Genomic DNA, 20,471 nt, shown 5'->3' on the forward strand with positions numbered 1-20,471 from the left:
ATGAAGACATATTTTATTTATTTTCTCAATCCACTTTTTTTGGTTGGTGTGTGTGAGTATTATGGGTGTGTTTAAAAAGTGTTTAAATAAATGAATAATGAATATTATATTAAAATAACTTATAAAATAGATAATTTGATATATATATATATATATATATATAATTTGACGTTTTTAAAAAGTGATTGCTTAAAATTAAAAGTAGATTCTTATATAAAAATGGACATAAATTTTTTAATGAGCTAATGCAAATGCTTTAAGTTTGTTATGAGTAATAACAAATCTTTTCCTTTAGCTTAAAAAAAAAAAAAGGAAAAAAAAAACTCTTCTACAACCACATGTACTTGTTTTATCTTTCTTTTTTTTTGGTTAAGTTTTTTTTTTTTTTTAAGAAAAGAATCTACTGAATTAGTTTGTTCTTGCTTTTTATTTGCATAAGCAAAAAATGACTTTTAGGGTCTGTTTAAATACCGCTTATTGCTGAAAATTGAAAATACTGTAGCAAAATAATTTTTAAATATATAAATAATGCTGTGGAACCCAGTTGTAAAGTTATTTTTGCTGAAAAAAGTACTTGTAAGTTCCGTGAATAGTGCACGGAACCCACAAAAAAAAACTCAGACGGCTTTCCTTTCCAGTGCAATCCAAACAAGCGCTTAAATTCACTACGTTTAACTACACCATTTGGCACTATAAAAGTATTTGCAGCTTTTAAGCAGATAAAGGTTAACCAAACAAGGTCCCCCTGGAATCAACTTGCTTATAAAAGGCCCAATTGAAACATAAGAATGAAATATTTAGAAAATTAAATTTTGTTAATGGAAAAGAAAATGGAAGATAAATATTACCTTAAAATTAATGATGGTTATGACCCCAACGACAATGAGGAAGAAAAATGCCATAATACACTTATCAGTTGCAACCTAAACAAAATAAACGAGGAAAGTATAAAACGACAACTAATAAGCAATGTATGACCAGAGCAGGAAGAAGATACTTTCAGAGAGTGACCTGCCTTCTACTATAAGTTCCTTCACAAGTTGAGAAGCTTTCTTGATGGAGAAATGGATACAATCCAGCTCATTAACAATTCGACTTTCCATAATTTGTTCAGGTTTTGATGCAAAACTAGTGCAAGTGATGTTCAAGGCAGAGCTAAAAGGACTAGTATATTTTAGAACTACAAGATACAATCCAACATCTGTAATAAGACTCTTACCATATACAAGGGCTGTTTAAGCCCATAATTAATTCTTATTTTAGCATGAAAGGCTGTCAAGAGTAAAGACATATCATTGAAAATTAGCACGTTGGCGGAAAACTTGTAAGCTTACACGATGCTAGCAAGACATTATCTTCCCCATATCCTTCAGTGCCCCCATCAAAGAGATCAATTCACTTGTTTTCAAGATTGGACACATCTGTATCCACAACAAATTGAAAACAAATCCTGAGAAAAGAATCAAAAGCATTCAAGTAATTATGCAAAAGAAATGATGTCAATTCACACATGAGCCAATGAGTTTCAAATGAATGTCATACAAAAATATGATTTTTTTGATTAGCGTCACACAAAATATGATCACTTTAAAATTATCAAAATTTTCAGAATAAGAAGCAATATTGACTGGAAGACAATCCAATATCTTGACTCATCCAATAAGTACCCAACTCAACATAACTAAGCCAAACATTGGTCCCAACTGAGTGGGGCCAACTGCATCAATCCTTCATTGTACAAGGTTGGCACATGTATCTTTTTTCTCCATCCTACCATATCAACTTGGGCTTTAAATGAACCAAGCTGATTATGAGTAGCTTGGGTGGGAAAAAAAAATTTATGTACATTTATTTAGCAAATGAGTCAAACTCAAACCTAATTTAAACTTGACTATTAAACAAATTGAGCTTGAACATACTAATGTTCTCGTGAACAAACTAGTGAGTGTGAGACTTGTATATATAATATTATATGTTTACATATAAAAATATACTTATATAACACTAAGATTGGATTGTGAATGTTTGTAAACAAGCTCATTTTATTTATTAGAAGTATAAATAGTCCATTTTATATTAAAAACTACATATAATTTATAACATTAGAAGATTGGTGAATCTAGTTTTTTTAAGTATAGACAAAAATCATTCTATCACTTAAATAGCTTGTGAACAAGCTTGAGCTTGTTTGATAAGAAAATAGACCAAGCTTGAAAATATAATTTAGTTTGGTAATAAGTTAGAGCTCAGCTTGTGTTCAAAATAAAATAAATCAACAATCTTGAACTTGAATACTTGGTTTGGCTTAGCTTGTTTACAACCTACGTATCAAACATCAAGCTCTGAGCTCTCCATTCTATTTATCATTTCCTACTTTGCTAATTGTGCTGATGTTATTTCTTTCCTCTCTCTAACTCTTTTTGCTCCTTCAAAGTGATTAAATCTCTCGTTCTTCCAGGGGTATTTTGGTGCGGACACGAGATATAGGCTCCCAATTATACACACATATGGGAGGAAGAACAAAAAGAAGACGGCCCAACCTGTGGCCTTATGGATGGAGCCTATTAGTTATTGGGTTTGAGATTAAGCAAGCCCGAACATTTAATAATTAGGGTTTTGTGTTATTAGGATTTTGTGTTGTAGCTATTTAAACACTTTTTTGATTATTGTAACACAGCTTTTGAGAAATATAAAAAAAAACGTTTGTTTTCTTTTACACTGGTGCCGACTCCAGTTTGCTTGGTGCTAATTCCAAGCAGCCCTTAGGTGCTGACTCCTAAGGTTTACTCTATCATTTTTCTTCTCTATTATACTATTGTGGTTGTCCTACGTCAGTTTTGGTATCAGAGCAGACTTCCGGTCCATTCAACACAACCGTAGACAACCACGTCAAAGCAAGACCATCAAAAACAAAAGAGAAAGCAAACAATGACAGTACCTTTCAAGTTTTTGCCCCATGAGATTTTAAACAAGCCCAAGCCAGCCCCTGCAATCCGTGTATTCCCCCAAGCCCCACATGAGTTTCTCACCCCCAAACCAGCAGAGAAGCCAGTGGCGCCTCCCAAGCCGGTGACCACCATCCGTGCCCGCCTCTGATCTCAGAACCCACAGTCCACCAAAAAAAAAAAAAAGGAAGGAGCAAAGACCCACGGACCCAGCCACCAACACCCACAAAATCAAAAAAAAAAAAAAGAAAAAAAAAAAGAGGAAGGAGCAGAGACCCACGGACCCAGCCGCCGACACCCACAAAATCAAAAAAAAAAAAAAAGAAAAAAAAAAAGCTGAAGGAGCAGAGACCCACGGACCCAGCCGCCGACACCAACCGCCGCGAAACCCAACAGCCACCAGCCGCCGAACCCATTACCACCCTCGACCACCGCCGCTGAAGACGTCGACCACCGCCGCTGAGGACGCCGACACACTCCGATGCCAAGACCCGAGACAGCAGCCGCCACTCCACGATTCGAGCTGCCGCTGTCTTCCTCGTCTTTGCGCCGCCACAGTCGCCGATCCCTAGCGCCGCGAGCCCATTGCCGAGCAAAATTTTCTTCTGGAGATTCTGCTCTCTTTTAGTTTCTGTGGTTTTTCTTGTTTTTCTTTTTCAGTATGTGGGTTGAGTTCTTTAGAGTCTGTCGTTTTGAGTTATTTTAAAGCCTGTAATGTCCTAAGTCCATAGCACAGTGTAATTTTATTTTGAAAAAAAAAAAAAATACTGTTGATGTGACCAAAAAAAAAAAAAACTGTTGCTTATTTTATTGTATTTCAAAAAAAAAAAAAAAAAAAAAGACTATTGCTGTGACAGCCCATTGCTTGTATTGGGCTTTAATTGTTCTCACAGGTTCCTCAGTCCAAGTCAATTCATTACTTGAAGAGCAGACCGTGGCTACCTAATGCAATACGTGGAGCCACTGACTAGGGTACAATTCTGACTCTATTTTTTTGGTGGATTCAATTTTCTCTCATTAAAAAAATATATTATCTTTATGTTTTTTATGTGCATATCCCATGAGGCCATAGGTTCAAAAACCGATGGGTATGTGGTAATGCTGCTGTTGGTGTTTTGTGTGTGTGTTTTTTCATTTTTCTTTTGCAAACGTTCCATGTATCAAATGCCATCTCCTCCCTTCCTTAAGAGGTGGAGGATAGCTCATGGGTTGAATCCCATGCAGGTGTGAGAGTTGTAGTGATGCATATATAACAAGTGTTTTCCTTTTCCTTTTTTGTCAACTTTTAAGTTCCCAATTAGAATTTTAATTTGGTCTTGTCTTATTAGGCATATCAAAGAGTTCAACAGACAGGCCAAGGATTTGGAGAGCAGAAATGATCCTGACACTAACAAGATGCTGAACGAGAAAAAAAGTGAATGGCTGGTTGTTATCTTTATTTCTATTTAGCCTTAGATATTATAATTTTTCCCAAAATTTTTGTTTTGTGTTAGTTAATTATATCTTGCTTTCCAAGTGCACTGAATGATGTCCATACTTTATGCAGATCAAAGAGTTGAATTCATATGTTGCTCTTAAAAAGAAGTAAGTTAACTTCAGTCAGAATTTACCATTATTTCAGTTCTTAAAGCAGCAGAAAATTTTTTATGCACCTACAATGCATATGTCATGTTATAAACTCTATTTTTGGCATTTTCATTTTCTTACTATTAGGTTTTTAATACTTTATGTGGCTCCTTTTGTCATAAACTATTTTTTGTGTGTCCCAAATTGGGTGCCGAATCTTAGAAAACCAAGTATTGAAATTTTCACTTTTCTGTGTTACCCTCTGTCAAATAAATTTAAATGCATAAGAGAAGTTAATTGAAATTGGTGATGTGCATTTTTTCTTATATTATTTTACAACAAAGGTAATTATTTAAATCCACCATAAACATATCATGTGTGAATGCATTAAGTTCTTAAAATTTTGTGCTTTCTCAAACGTGACACATAATTTGAGATGTTGGTTTTATAGTTGTAATGGAATTTATGCACGCTGCTAGGCTTTCCACATTTCATTAGTTGACAGGGGCCTCAAAGTTACAATTAGACGATATAAGGTGCCAATCATTGGTTGAAAAAAACACATTATTTTTGCTGCTTAAACTGAAAGTGAGGTTGGCACCTATTGTGAACAAGATGAGGGTAAGTAGCATAGTGTGGCTAGGCCTTGTGCAATGAAGACGTAATAAATATGACGTAGGACAACCACAATAGTATAATAGAGAAGAAAAATGATAGAGTAAACCTTAGGAGTCAGCACCTAAGGGCTGCTTGGAATCAGCACCAAGCAAACTGGAGTCGGCACCAGTGTAAAAAGAAAACAAACGTTTTTTTTATATTTCTCAAAAGCTGTGTTACAATAATAAAAAAAGTGTTTAAATAGCTACAACACAAAACCCTAACAACACAAAACCCTAATTATTAAATGTTCGGGCTTGCTTAATCTCAAGCCTAATAACTAATAAGCTCCATCCATAAGGCCACAGGTTGGGCCGTCTTCTTTTTGTTCTTCCTCCCATATGTGTGTATAATTGGGGGCCTATATCTCGTGTCCGCACCAACTCCCCCTGGGTGAGAGGAACTCGACCTCGTCGAGTGGAAAGCTGAAGAGCTCTGATAGTACTCTAGTAAGTTAGGATCCAGTCGCTGTAGCTCATCTCTAGTAATCCATGTGCAATCGGAATCTAGTCGCCCGCGCCACCGAACTAGGAAACGGTGAACTCCTCCATCCCTGGTAGAAACAATTTGCTCATCGAAAATAGCATCAATAGATTCTTTATGTGCATAGGGCAAATTTAAGGGTAAAGGGGTAGGCATAGGGGCATCAATAGGATTAAGTAAAGGCTCATCAAAAGGAGTATCAGGAATAGCTGTAGGGCTTTTATAAGCAACTAGATCCTCAATATTAAAGGAGGAGCTAATACCATAATCATGAGGGAGGTCAATGACATATGCATTTGGGCCTATTCGTTTCAATACCTTGAACGGACCGGCACTACGAGCCTGCAATTTCTTAACGGTCCCAGAGAGAAACCGTTCAGGTCGAATCCGAATCATGACATAATCTCCTACCTGAAACTCTGCATGACGCCGATGAGTATTAGCATGAATTTTATATTGAGAATTACTTACCTGAATTTTTTTGTGAATCTCAGTATGCAAATCATGAACATGCCGTGTGAATGCCTCAGCAGATTCAGAAATCCTAACATGTGGAGACATGGGCAAAAGATCTAAGGGCTTCCTAGGTGTATATCCATGCACAACCTCAAAAGGACTAACGCCTATAGACCTATTGACAGAGCTATTATATGCAAGTTGGGCTATAGGAAGAATTGAATCCCAATTCTGATTGGCTTCACCCACTAGACACCGAAGGAGGTTCCCTAGGCTACGATTAACCACCTCAGTTTGACCATCAGTTTGAGGATGAAATGCCGTGGAAAATTTCAATTTGGTGCCTACTAAATGCCACAAGGTCTTCCAAAAATAACTCATGAAGCGAACATCCCTATCTGACACTATGGTTTTGGGGAGACCATAAAGCTTGACAATCTCATCAAAGTAAAGCTTTGCAATTTTAGAAGCGTCAGAAGTTTTAGAACATGGTAGGAAATGAGCCATCTTAGAGAAGCGATCAACAACTACTAGGATAGAATCATGCTTCCTAAAGGTGCGGGGCAAACCTAACACAAAGTCCATACTCACGTCCTGCCACGGGCGATCTGGCACAGGTAAAGGCATGTACAGACCAGTGTTTTGCTTGCGATGTTTGGCTAGTTGACATGTACGACACTGACCAACTATCTTAGCAACGCCCCTCTTAAGACCAGACCAATAGAATTGACGTTCCACTTCCTCAATTGTCTTATCTCGGCCAAAATGACCTGCAAGGCCTCCTGCATGTATCTCCCAAACTAGAAAATCTCTCACTGACGACCGAGAGATACACAACTTGTTGGCTTTGAACAAGTAACCATCTTGAAGGGTATAATCATCCAAGACGGGATGTGAAGCATTACTTAGGCTAGTGTAGAGCTCCCCAAAATCTTGGCATGATTGATAGGCATCCTTAAGTCGTTCAAACCCAGTGACCTTAACACTCATGACTGATAGCAAAGACACTCTTCGACTCAGTGCATCAGCAGCCTTATTCTCAACTCTCGCTCTATGTTTCACCACAAAGTAGTAGCGTTGCAGAAATTCAACCCAACTACCGTGCCTAAAATTTAGCTTCTTTTGGGAATTGAGATAACGCAAAGCTTCATGATCAGAGTAGATAATAAACTCTCGAGACAACAAGTAATGATGCCAATGCCAAAGAGCTCGTACAATGGCATAAAATTCTTTGTCATACGTGGAGTACTTCTGCTTAGCATCATTCAACTTTTCACTGAAATAGGCAATTGGGTGACGCTCTTGACTAAGAACTCCCCCTATGCCAATACATGAGGCATCACATTCCACTTCAAAAGGCTTGGTGAAATCAGGGAGACGCATGACAGGTGCCTCAGTCATCTTCTGTTTCACCTCCTTGAAGGCCTTAGTAGCAGCCTTTGTCCAAGTAAACTCCCCATGTTTCAAGCAGTCAGTGATGGGAGACATAATGGTACTAAATCCTTTGATGAATCGGCGATAAAAGGAAGCGAGCCCATGAAAGCTTCGAACCTTATGTATAGTTTTGGGCTCGGGCCAATCCATAATTGCTTGAACTTTCTGGGGGTCGGCAGAAACTCCTTCAGATGACACTATGAAACCTAGGAAGACAACTTTATCTGTAAAGAAAGAGCACTTCTTGAGGTTACCATATAAACTCTCCTTCCTAAGGGTTGTGCAAACTTGAGTTAGGTGGTCTAAGTGTTGCTCCCTAGACTTACTATAAATGAGGATATCATCAAAGTACACAACTAGGAATTTTCCCATAAAAGGCTTGAGCACTTGAGTCATCACTCTCATAAAGGTACTAGGAGCATTGGACAATCCAAAAGGCATAGCCATCCACTCATATAAACCATCTTTCGTCTTGAAGGCAGTTTTCCACTCATCACCAGGACGAACCCTAATTTGATGATAGCTACTTTTCAAGTCTATCTTGGAGAAGATCGTTGCTCCAGCCATCATATCCAACATGTCATCCAACCGAGGGATAGGAAAACGATACTTCACAGTGATCTTGTTGATGGCACGACTATCAACACACATCCTCCAAGTCCCATCTTTCTTTGGAGTTAAGAGTGCAGGGACTGCACAAGGGCTCATGCTCTCACGAACAAAACCCTTCCTAAGTAGTTCTTCTACTTGTCTTTGCAACTCGGCATGTTCTGCAGGGCTCATCCTATAATGGGGCAAGTTAGGTAGGGTCGCTCCGGGCACAAAATCTATGGCGTGTTGGATATCACGCATGGGCGGTAATTGATCGGGGAGTTCCTCAGGGAAAACATCCTTAAATTCTTGGAGCACGGACCTCACTTCTTCAGGTTGCTCCTCACAGGTCTCTCCATGAAGTTCCCTAGCAACCAAGACAAACACAATGGATTCCTGAACCGCTACCCTCTCAAATACCTTTGGGCTTATGATGTTCAGACCTTTCGCCTTCGGTACTTCTGGCTTCTTGCTCATGTCGATTGGCTTGGGTTTCAAAGGATTAAGCACAATCTTCTTGCCTCCAAACATAAATGAGCAAGAATTGGATCGCCCATGAAGGGTGACATCCAAATCATAAAGCCAAAGTCTACCTAAGATAATATGCCCTACATCCATGGGAATTACGTCACACCATATTTCTGCCTTGTAGGTGAAGAATTGAAGTGGGACAACACATCTTTCTTTTATGGCTATGGAGGAAGTATCCACCCAAGAAACTTTATATGGGTTAGGGTGTGGGATCAATTTCAAGCCTAGGCGGGAAACAACGTTAGAGGACACCGCATTAATGCAACTCTCACTATCTATAATAACCTTGCACGTTTTGTCTCCACACTTAGTGTAAGTCTGGAAGATGGCACTTCTTCGCCAATCATCAGTTTCCCTTTGTTCTGTCAAAGCACACCTTACCACATTCACTCTAGGGACACCAAAAACAGCCTGGGAATCATCAACCTGAGGGGAGATGGCTCTAATGCACGTGAGGTAGCTGGGATCATCTTCCCATTCGGCCTCAACATCTTGGACTTCTTCAGCATTTGGGTCATACACTAGCTCTTCAACACTTTCTATCTTTTCATCATCCTCTTGAATGACAAGGGTCCTAGAGGGACATCTAGCTGCGACATGTCCAATCCCATTGCATTTGAAGCATTGGAGGCGAGAGCCTAATCTTGAGGGCTCATTGATCACACCTTTTCCCTTGTCCTCTTTTTGTATCGGGAAGGGAAGTCATGGATTTTATTCCAATTTGATATCAGATAGCACAAGCAGAATCAAATTTTTAGAAAATAAAATTTTGTTATAGGAAAAGAAAAAGAAAGATAATTATATTACATTAATAATAATGATGGCTATGACTCCAATGACAGTCTGGAAGAGTAATGCCATAAATAATACACCTATCAGTTGAAACCTAATTAAATAAACAAGGTAAGTAAAACAAGTAACAACTAACAAGTAAACAAGTAACAACAATCATGAAGAATGCACTTTTAGAGATTGACCTGCCTACCAAGTTCCTTTACAAGTTTAGAAGCTTTCTTGATCGAGAAATGGATAAGAGTCCAGCTCATTAACAACCGGACTCATTTGTTCAGTCTAAACATAAAAATAATAGACTTCTTTAGTTTCCATGGCATTGAAAATTTATGGAAGATTAATTGAAACAAAAGAAAAATGTAGTAGCGAGAGAGAGCAGCGAAAGTGAAATTTGATATGACTTAATAAACTGCCATGAAATCCATTTTTTTAAAGCTGACAAATTACACACCTGAGCCTTGAGTGCTGCTGCAGTCTCTGTTCCAACATTGATGTTGTCCTGAACAGTGTACCGCAAACCAGGAGATAAATAATTTATTTTTCTTTTGCAATGATTCCATACTTTTTTGAACAGTGTAACCTTCTACAAGGAAATAGAGAAGAGGAGAGGAAACAATGATCATACTTCAAAATAGCCTATGAAACGCATCCCTTTTCAACTCACCAAAATAAAATAAAAAACTAATTTCTCAACAACATGATCGTCAGAGATTATCCAACCTTTTTTGACCTCTCAATGATTTGAGCAGTCTTGTCCATCATCCAGTTTCTACTACCTATTAGCTGTTGATTTGTCGTGGCTGCAAACATATAGCCACTGCACCTCATAATTTTTTGATAGGTAATTAAGAAACATAATTGAGAAACATTTAAAGTATAAAGTACTGGAAGTAACATATCAAAAAAAAAGTAACATATAATGATATGAAATATATCAAACACGGCATAATTCGAGATTAAACTTAAAAGTATGCATTGGTTACTTTAGAAGCAGCCTTTTACAATTTCAGAACCATCAAAGAGGTAGATGACATGCAAAACTACTGACACTGATTTCATGATGCCAATGAGACAGTGACCTTTTCATATTATCATTTCTATCTTAACTTTTATGTGTGTTTGTGCACTCACTACATTGCATACAAAGAATTCTCAAAAATATAAAACTATAAAATCATCAATATATCGTCCACAAAGATTAAAGCCATCAAATTGGCCAAGTTCTTAGGGTTTTGAATAGTTACTTGCACCAACAGACAGCAGCCATCCACAGTAACTTCATTTGTAATAGAACAAAGTTTCTCTCCAAACTAGCTTAGAGAGAAACCCTTCAAACTTATCATATATCTTTTTTTTAGGTGTGAATTTTGAAAATCTAACCGTTGAATTTCATGTTTCTTATGTTCTTAACATGCATATCAAATTTCATTCAAATCGGATTTTATTTACTATTTGATCAATGAACTTATTCTTTTATACACAATTTTAGATTACAAAAACTTGAAATTTTAACATTTGTTTGATGACATAGCAATTGATTTTTGATTTTCTTGAAATTTTGCAAGCATGAATAATATAATAAGAACATGCAATCCAATGATCAGCTTTTCAAATTTCACACTCAATATAAAAATATTTGATAAATTTGAAGGGTTTCTCTTCAAACTAGTTTAGAGAGAAACTTTTTCCTTTGTAATATGCATTACATCAAACACAATCACAAAAGTAGCTACCCAAACCAACTTCACTGTGATGTATATGAATCTGGCATCTTTTCATTAGATACAGAAACTACTATAATATTTTCTATTAGACAAAATTCCTTGACAAATCCACAACCAAATATTAATGTGTTTATCAGGTATTCTTAATCACCCAAGCATTATGACAACAATGCATGAGCCATAAGGTTGTATGACAATTTAAACCCATAATTAACTCTAATTTTAGCATGAAAGGCTGACAAGAGTAGTAGGCAAATCAGCAAAAAATAGCACATTGGTGAAAAAGATGTAGCAAGACATTATCTATATCCGTTGGTGCCCCCATCAAAGAGATCGATTCTCTTGTTTTCAAAGATTTGACATATTTCTGTATCCACAACAAATTGAAAGTAAATCCTATGAAAAGAATTAGAAGCATTCAAGTAACTATTCAGTGATGCAAAAGATTTGAAAACAAAAGAAATGATATCATGACATGCATGAACTCAATGAGTTTCAAATGAATGTCACACAAAAATATGATTTTTTTTTTAATAACTTTCAGATAAATATATGATCACTTTACAATTATCAACATTTTTCAGATTAGGCAACATTGGCCAAAAGACAATCCAATATCTTGACAAATACAATAAATACCCAACTAAACCTAATAAGCCAAGCATTGGTCCCAACCGATTGGGGCCAACTCCATTAATCCTTAATCGCAGAAGGTCGGAACATGTATCTTTTTTCTCCATCCCACCATATCAAATCTAACCTCAAGCACTCCAATCTATTTATCATATCCTTTTTTTTGCTATTTATACTGATGTTATTTTTGCCTCTCTCTAACCCTTTATGCTCCTTCAAAATGATCAAATCACTCTTTCTTATTGGTGCAATTATTACATCTTCATTGCACAAGGCCTAGGTAATTCATGCTACTTCCGTCATCTTGTTCACAGTAGGTGCCACCCTCACTTGAAACAACAAAAATAATGTTTTTTCAACCAATGATTGGCACCTTATATAATCTAACTATAACTTTGAGGCTTTTGTCAACTAATGAACTGTGGAGAGGCTAGCAATGTGTATGAATTCCATTATGATTTATGACTATAAAACCAATGTCCCAAATTATGAGTAACATTTGAGAAAGCACAAAGTTAATTTAAGATACTTAATGCATTGACACATGATATATATAATGGACTTAAAAATTACCTTTGTTGTAAAACAATGTAAGAAAAAATGTATGTCACCAATTTGAATTGGCTTCTCTTATGTATTTAAATTTATTTGACAGAAGGTAATATGGAAAACTGATAATTTTAATGCTTTGTTTTCTACGATTTGGCACTCAATTTGGGACACAAAAAAAATAGTTCAGGAAAAAGGGGGCAACATAAAGCATTAAAAAAGTAATAGTAAAATAACAATGCTAAAAATAGTGTTTATGACAAGTCAGATGCGTTGCAGGTGCATAAAATATCTCTGCTGCTTTAAGAACTGAAATAATGGTACTTATAAAAAAAACAAAAGAACTGAAATAGTGGTAAATTCTGACTGATGCTAACGTACTGCTTTTTAAGAGCAACATATGAATTCAACTTTTTGATCTGCATAGAGTATGAACATCATTCAGTGCATTTGGAATGCAAGATTTAATCAACGGACAAAAAACTAAAATTTTGGCAAAAATCTATAATATCTAAAGGCTAAATAGAAATGAAGATAACAACACACCATTGACTGTTTTTTAATCATTCAGCATCTTGTTAGCGACTGGATCATTTATACTCTCCAAATCCTTGACTTGTCTGCCAGACTCTTTGATAAGCCTGAAAAGGCAAGACAAAATTATCTTTCTGACTGAGAAAATAAAAACTAACGAAAAAGGAAAAGAAAAACACTTGTTTTATATGGGTAACTAGAACTCACCCACCAGCATGGGATTCAATCCTTGAGCTATCCTCCACCTCTTATTTAGGTAGGGAGGAAATGGCATTTGATCCGAGGATCATTTGCAAAAAGAAAATGTAAACACACACACAAAACAGCAGCAGCAGCATTGTATAAGACTGTTTTCTAATAATTTTTTGCTAAGCAATTAACCCACATACCCATCAATGTTTGAACCTGCAACCTCATCCACCATCCCATTCTTGTGGGAGGTGGAAGTGACATTAAGCCGAACAGCCATTGGCTAATACAAAACTAATCTCAGAACTCAGATCACCAATTTTGTTGAGTCACAACTTTCAAGCATCAATTAGTAAAGTAAAACCTGTTCTTTGGGCAGAAACTAAGCATCCAAGGTTATAGGCAAATATTAATTATATGCACTTAACACTGCATAAGTCCTTAAGCTAATTATTTACTGAGTTTTACAGGATGTTCATGGTATGGGAATTGGAAATAGATTAAAGGGGGTGTAGATGCAGAACCTATGTCCTATTTTACAATATAAAACATCTATGTATAAAGACTCAATGTCTCACTGTGAGTGACAATGAATCTATAGTTGATACAACAAACATAAGCAACACGCAATAGTTCACCTTTTAACAAGGCCAATTAAGATCTAAAATCATATACTACAATCATTTAAATTCTACTGAATTACAAGACTCATGAGTTATGACAGGTTAAAGAAACATGACTACCAGTGAGACAGTTGATCTATGTCTGCGGGGTAGTTCACATTATAGATGCTGGTTGTGGGGTTGCTAGTTTCTGCATACTATCCCCTGGGATATACAAACACGTGTCCTTTGCACCAAAAGATGATATGATGAAAACCCAAAGGAAGTGTTGGTGCGTACTAATACAGCAAATTCATTGTACAAATTATAACACAATACCATTGAAAAATTATAATATTTATTCACTTCTCATTCTTTGATTACCAAACAGAAAAAAGTTTTGCAAACTTCAATTCACTTTTTCATTACTTTTCTTTTTTCTAACTTCAATTACATGTAAGTGTGCAAATCATAGAGCAAAATCAACATCTAAGGAGCCAAGCTAGGTGACTTTTGTAAATCAATATGAATCATAGTCCCAAATGCCAGTAAGGAAAAAAGAAAATATTATTATATATGTCGGACTGTTGGTGAAAAAGAAAAACAAGAATTATAACAAACCTTTACCGAGGGACAAGAAATGGCAATATGCATTTGTATAGTAGTAGAAGTTTACCAGAGCATTACATATGCTTAGCCCAAAATAAAAAATAAAATTAACAGAAGAAATGCTAGTATATGTCCAAAAAAAAAAAAACAACTAGATTATATAATAGTAGGAAGAAAGATGATAACTCACAGGTAAAAGATGAGGAAAAAAAATCTCCTTGACTGGATTCCTCACAATCTATGCCCACGTCTCCTCATCCCAGGCTTCCTCCCAATCCTCCGAGTCATTGACTTGATGTCTTGCTTGTTTAACAAACGGAACCCTACTGTCTCCACCTCCACGTTGCTGGTAGCTATTGTAAACTCAACTTCACGGAATCCCTTCTCATCAATAGACCAGCCAGGGGTTTCCAGATCGAAGAAATTCAAATAGTGCAGGCTCAGCACAAGGTGATGCGATTCAAATAGTGCAAAACGTTTATACCATATTCCATCCACTTTAATCGATTTGATTTTAATCATACTATTATATGGGGGATTATAATGCTCGCAGGGTACAAAAACAACGCACAAAAGAATTGCCCGCAACTCATCAAACCCCGACAGAGGCAATTGTATGTTCACTGAATAATCGCATCTGTGGAAACTCGGAGATGCCAAAATTGAACTATCACGTATGTTCGCTTCTTCAAACCCATTTGGAATTTCTTTTCCAGGAAGAATATAAGGTAATCTCCCCACTAATTTACCACTTAGTACCTGAAATATACAAAGCATGATGTTGAAAATTAAATTATAAAAAATAATAATAATAAAAAAATTAAAACCAACACACAGACAGAGATAGCTAAATAGATATATACTGAAGAAGAATATTAGGTAATTTCCCAAGTACATGATATTTAGAAAACAGAGAGAGAAATACCTTGACGCAGAATTGAATATTGAAGCAATTGACACACGAGACACAGAAAGCAAAATGAAGACACCAGCGGGGACAATTTTTTGGGCTTTCTGGGAATCTCTCCAGTGAGGTACAATTGTCTATATTTATATAATCAGCTTGTGACGGAATATCAGGTAACGATCGAAGCCTCTTGCAATCATTCAAGTTGAGCCTCGTAATTCTAGAGAGTTGAGAGATGCTTTCAGGAAGAGAAACGAAATTATTTCCACAAAGAGGTAACGCCCTTAAGGAGAATAAGCACCCAATGTTATGGGGAAGACACACAAGATTTTTGCAACTCCTTATATCCAAAGACTCGAGGGCAGTCAAACATCGAACCGATGATGGCAACGCTTCTATTGCTGTTCCTTTTAGAGAAAGTACAACTAGGCTTTTGAGATTCCCTAGATCCTCTGGCAAGTTGACAAATTTTGAGCATCCAGAAAGATGAAGATTTTTTAGCATCTTCAAACTACAAATGCTACTAGGAAGACACAAAAGATTTTTGCAATCACTTAGATTCAAACGACGAAGGGCAGTCAAACGTCCAACGGATGATGGCAACACTTCTATTGCTGTTCCATTTAGAATAAGATTAGCTAGGCCTTCGAGATTCCCCAGATTCTCTGGCATGTTGACAAGTTTTGAGCATCCAGAAAGATAAAGATTTTTTAGCATCTTCAAACTACAAATGCTACTAGGAAGACACAAAAGATTTTTGCAATCACTTAGATTCAAACGACGAAGGGCAGTCAAACGTCCAACAGGCGATGGCAACACTTCTATTGCTGTTCCCTTATCAAATAGGCCTTTGAGATTCCCCAGATTCTCTGGCATGTTGACAAGTTTTGAGCATCCAGAAAGATAAAGATTTTTTAGCATCTTCAACCTACAAATGCTACTAGGAAGACACAAAAGATTTTTGCAATCACTTAGATGCAATTGACGAAGGGCAGTCAAACGTCCAACAGACGATGGCAACACTTCTATTGCTGTTCCATTTAGAGAAAGATCAAATAGGCCTTCGAGATTCCCCAAATTCTCTGGCAAGTTGACCAATTTTGAGCATCTAGAAACATAAAGTTCTTTTAGCATCTTCAAACTACAAATGCTGCTAGGAAGACACAAGATTTTTGCAATCCCTTATATCCAAATACCCAAGGTATGTCAAACATCCAACGGATGATGGCAACACTTCTATTGCTGTTCCTTTTAGAGAAAGACTAAACAGGCCCTCGAGATTCCCCAGATTCTCTGGTAAGTTGACAAATTTTGAGCATCCAGAAAGGTTAATTATAAATAGTGACTTCAAACTACAAATGGTGTTTGGAAGAAGCACAAAATCTTTGCAATTAGTTAGATCCAATGAAGTAAGGCCAATCAAAAATTCAAATGATAAAGGCAGTTCTTTTATAGCTGTTTCACTCAAATAAAGCTCCTCTAGACTTACAATATTTCCCAAGTCTTCTGGCAGTTTGTCAAATTTTGAGTATCCAGAAAGATCAAGATTTTTAAGCAATGTCAAACTACAAATAGTGTTAGGAAGACATACTAATTGTTTACAATCCCGCAAGATCAAAGTATTAAGACCAGTCAAACATTCAATCGATGAAGGTAACGTTGTAATAGCAATGCATTTCAAAAGAAGTCTCTGCACAAGCTTCATGTTTCCCACAAATTCTGGAATTTTCTTAACTTTTGAGCAACAAGAAAGATTAAGAGTCACAAGAGACTCCATTTCAAACTTGTCTGGAAGACTAGTTAGTGCTTGGCATTCTTCTAAATCAAGAAGTTTAAGCTTTTTCAGTTTTACAATGGATGGGTGAAGCTCGCATAAATTTGAACACCCTGCAAGAACTAATTCCTCAAGATTTGGGACTCTATTGAAGTCGGAGGCTATAATCAAGTTCGAGGAGCCAGCCATATCGATGAACCTTAACTTGTCAAAATTCTATTAAAAAAAGAAAAAAGTTTAGAATAATTAACTTTCTAGTGTTTGTTATTGAAGTTTTAAAGCAAATTTGTATGAGGATATTTATTAACACTCTTACCTTCATTCCTCCCCAAAGTAGTTCAATTTTACTACACTGCAAACGAAGTTGAACAAGCTCATCTGGCAAAAAATGTAGCAACGATTTTGAAGGATAATTACTCCATTCAAGATATGCTAATTTATTTGGAAGATACTCGGGGACAAATTGAGGGCAAATACTACGAATTCTTAGAAATTTAAGCTTGGGCATGTTGAAAAAGGCATTAGGGTTCCAAAGTGACACTTTTTGTCTTTTGGAAGATGTGAAACCTAACCAACGTGCCTCTTTTTCTTCTTGATAAATACTTGTATCCTTGGCTTCCCAGATATCTATAGCTTGAACTGCTTCTGTTCCCTGATAATAAAAAAGGAATTCGTTAAATGAAAAATATATTATTAGCATAACTATTCATACTTCAACTTTGCCGAATAAGAAAATACAATATGAGCTCAAGTAAATAACCTCTTACCGTATTGTTTTTTAACATATGATCAATGTCATCATAAAGCCACAATCTACTGCGCTTCCCAGGCTCATCTCGAGATTCTTGACGAACAATATCCCTTCCCATATCTCTTAGTAAATCATGCATCCACAATTTATTATTTTCAAAAATTTTCAAGAGAGATTTGTCAATGAGAATGCTCAATCCAATATGGGAATAGCGCCCAAGACTATCTAGCATTTGTAAAACATGATCTTTCTTCTCGTGATTAAATAAGCATGCAATATCTTTGAATATATCCTTCACTGAGTTAGGGAGTCCATCAAAACTTATTTTTAGTATTTGATTTATTTCTGGCTTAGGATCTTCTTTGAGCATCTCTAATGCATTTTTCCATTCAGCAATACTTCTTCCAAACAAAAATGAACCCAAAACTTCAATAGCTAAAGGAAGACCATTAACATATTCTAAAAAACTTTTGGACAGTTCTAAATATTTATATGGGCATAGTTCTTTTTTGAAAGCCTTTGAACAAAAAAGGCAAAGAGCATCTTCATAATTCAATGCTTTAACTTCAAATATTTCATCTACAGGGAATTCCTTCAACAAGTGCTTATCTCTTGTTGTTATGATAATTCTACTGCCCGAAGCAAACCAATCATTCTTCCTGACTAACATTTTTAACTCGTTTGATTCATCTACATCATCAAGAACAATAAGAACTTTTTTATGCCGTAACATTTTCTTGATTATGTGAACTCCATCATATTTATTTTTTATCAAATTTTTTTCGTGCAAAATTTGAGAAATAAGATCTTTTTGTAGTGAAAGTACATCTTTTTTCCTAACATTGTCAATAAAACAACAATCTTCAAATTCTTTAGAAACCATCCTATAAACAACACTAGCTAGGGTTGACTTGCCCATTCCCCCCATTGCCCAAATCCCTATAAAGCGAACTTCATTATCTAACCATAAAGCTAAATATGACTCCAATTCCACTACTTGAGAGTTTATTCCTACCAGGCCCTCAGTAACTTCTGAGAATTCGCAACTCGATTTATGTGATATAAGTCCCACAATGCTTTGGACAGCTTCTGAGAAAGGGCTGCGATAAAGAGAGAACAAGAATTATTGATAACCAATGAATAGGTCCCATGAAAAATATGGTAGATATTAGGTGTTCGATTATGCTTCCCTAAATAAAAATATGTAAAATGATTGGCTATGACAAAATTAAATGAGATTTGCTAAAGGTTTAATATTTATATGAAAATAGATCTGTTAAAGGTTTAAATGGAGCTACATATATAAAAGTGGGTCAGCTGAATATATAACAAATAAAATTACCTATTATTTACATGATATCCAGCAATATTGGCCACATGCCTCAAAGCAGCTCTCCATGTACCCACTTTCTCCTTGAATTGTTTTTCATGTTCAACAAAGGCTTGTGTAAAAGTTCCCCTTTGTTTTCGCACATCAGATGGATCCACGTTGTAAAAAATAGGTACAACTGTCATTCCCTTTTCTTTTTTGCAATCAATAATCTTTACAAGTTCTTCTAAGCACCAAGTTGAAGATGCATAATTTTTTGAGAGAATGACTACAGCAAATCTTGATTCTTCTATCGCTTTCAAGAGCTCTGGTTTAATAGTTTTTCCTTTCTCAAGTTTTTCATCGTCCTTAAAGGTGTAAATGCCCCTCCGTTCTAAAGCATAATTTAGAAAGTCTGTAGCAGTGTTGCGGGTGTCCTCTCCTCTGAAACTCAAGAAAACATCATACTTCCATTGGCCGGTAGAAGAAATAGAAAAAGAACTCGGGAAAGATGACGAGCTTGAAGCCATTGAATCCCGGTATAGATCTGCATGTAAAGAAAAATATACATTCAGTTAGAACTGAAGAAAGATTGAAAAGAAAATATATCATGAAAAGAAGAAAAACTATTTGATGCAATGTTTTCAATCTCTCCCCTCATCAGATGGATCAAAGGTTACCTTCTTTCTTTCTTTTTTGGTCTTTATGAGAAACTGCAATTGAAGTCAAACTGTTCAGAACTCGGGGAGTACGTACTGTTGGGTATCTTAAGACTAAATGGTCTGGGGATATATAGGTTGTCAGGTTGATCTCTTGACTCTTGCTAATATGTGTGTATTTTAGTCTTTTGTTCAGAACTCAGGGAAGTCTCACCGTTCACAACTCAGAGCAGTGCTTTACAGGTTCAAGTTTAGGCACATCTTCTTCTCAAGTTTTTTTTTTTTTTTTTTTTTGAGAAAGATCTTCTTCTCAAGTTTGGTTGTATTGGACGAGAGGAAGTAGAGAATGGAAAAATGCATGGAAGCTGTGGATTTGAAAGAAAAAATAAAATAAAGAAATGATCAACTTTTGTACAAGATTACTCTTATACCCTCATAAAAGTACAAAAAAAGTTCTGAATATTTTGTAAAATTATTTTTAATTCTTCCTAATGAATTATTCTTTTATAATTTACAAAAGAAAAAAAAAAAAAAAATTTACCATTATTTTTCCTTCTCTTTCTTTCCTTTCTTTTCATTTTTTACTTCCAAACACATGCATAAATAGTATTTTCTGTCCTTTTTCTTTCTTTCTTTTTTCGTTTTTTTTTTTTCCAAATCTGTTCCCTTAATTTTTTTTCCCTTGAGAGTAATTGATAATTTCACAGCCCCTTAGTAAGTATTTGTATTGTGGTGGACCTCACTTGACTCCTATCACAGTATCACAGCACAAAATT

General features: G+C 36.0%; 1 protein-coding gene and 1 pseudogene across 1 annotated transcript; both read right to left on the reverse strand.

The window, feature by feature from the left end:
- Positions 1-959: 959 nt before the first annotated feature.
- Positions 960-13,364, reverse strand: LOC142611956 (uncharacterized). Its single transcript, XM_075784099.1, has 9 exons — positions 13,285-13,364; positions 10,176-10,272; positions 9,907-9,954; positions 8,069-9,341; positions 6,530-7,765; positions 6,123-6,451; positions 5,981-6,062; positions 5,549-5,881; positions 960-1,231 (listed from the first exon to the last, which is right to left on the reverse strand). Exons 1-9 carry the CDS (start codon positions 13,362-13,364, stop codon positions 960-962), a joined length of 3,750 nt encoding a protein of 1,249 aa, XP_075640214.1.
- Positions 9,479-20,081, reverse strand: LOC142613155 (TMV resistance protein N-like; annotated as a pseudogene).
- Positions 20,082-20,471: the final 390 nt, after the last annotated feature.

The sequence above is a fragment of the Castanea sativa genome, chromosome 10 (genome assembly GCF_040712315.1).
Source record: "Castanea sativa cultivar Marrone di Chiusa Pesio chromosome 10, ASM4071231v1".
Lineage (NCBI taxonomy): Eukaryota > Viridiplantae > Streptophyta > Magnoliopsida > Fagales > Fagaceae > Castanea > Castanea sativa.

Coding starts and splice junctions, on each gene's coding strand:
- LOC142611956 (XM_075784099.1), bottom strand. CDS start 13,364: ATGGCTGTTCGGCTTAATGTCACTTCCACCTCCCACAAGAATGGGATG. Junction 10,273..13,284: donor GCAGGTTCAAACATTGATGG/GTATGTGGGTTA, acceptor TATGAGGTGCAG/TGGCTATATGTTTGCAGCCA. Junction 6,452..6,529: donor TGAGATTGTCAAGCTTTATG/GTCTCCCCAAAA, acceptor GGCATTTAGTAG/GCACCAAATTGAAATTTTCC.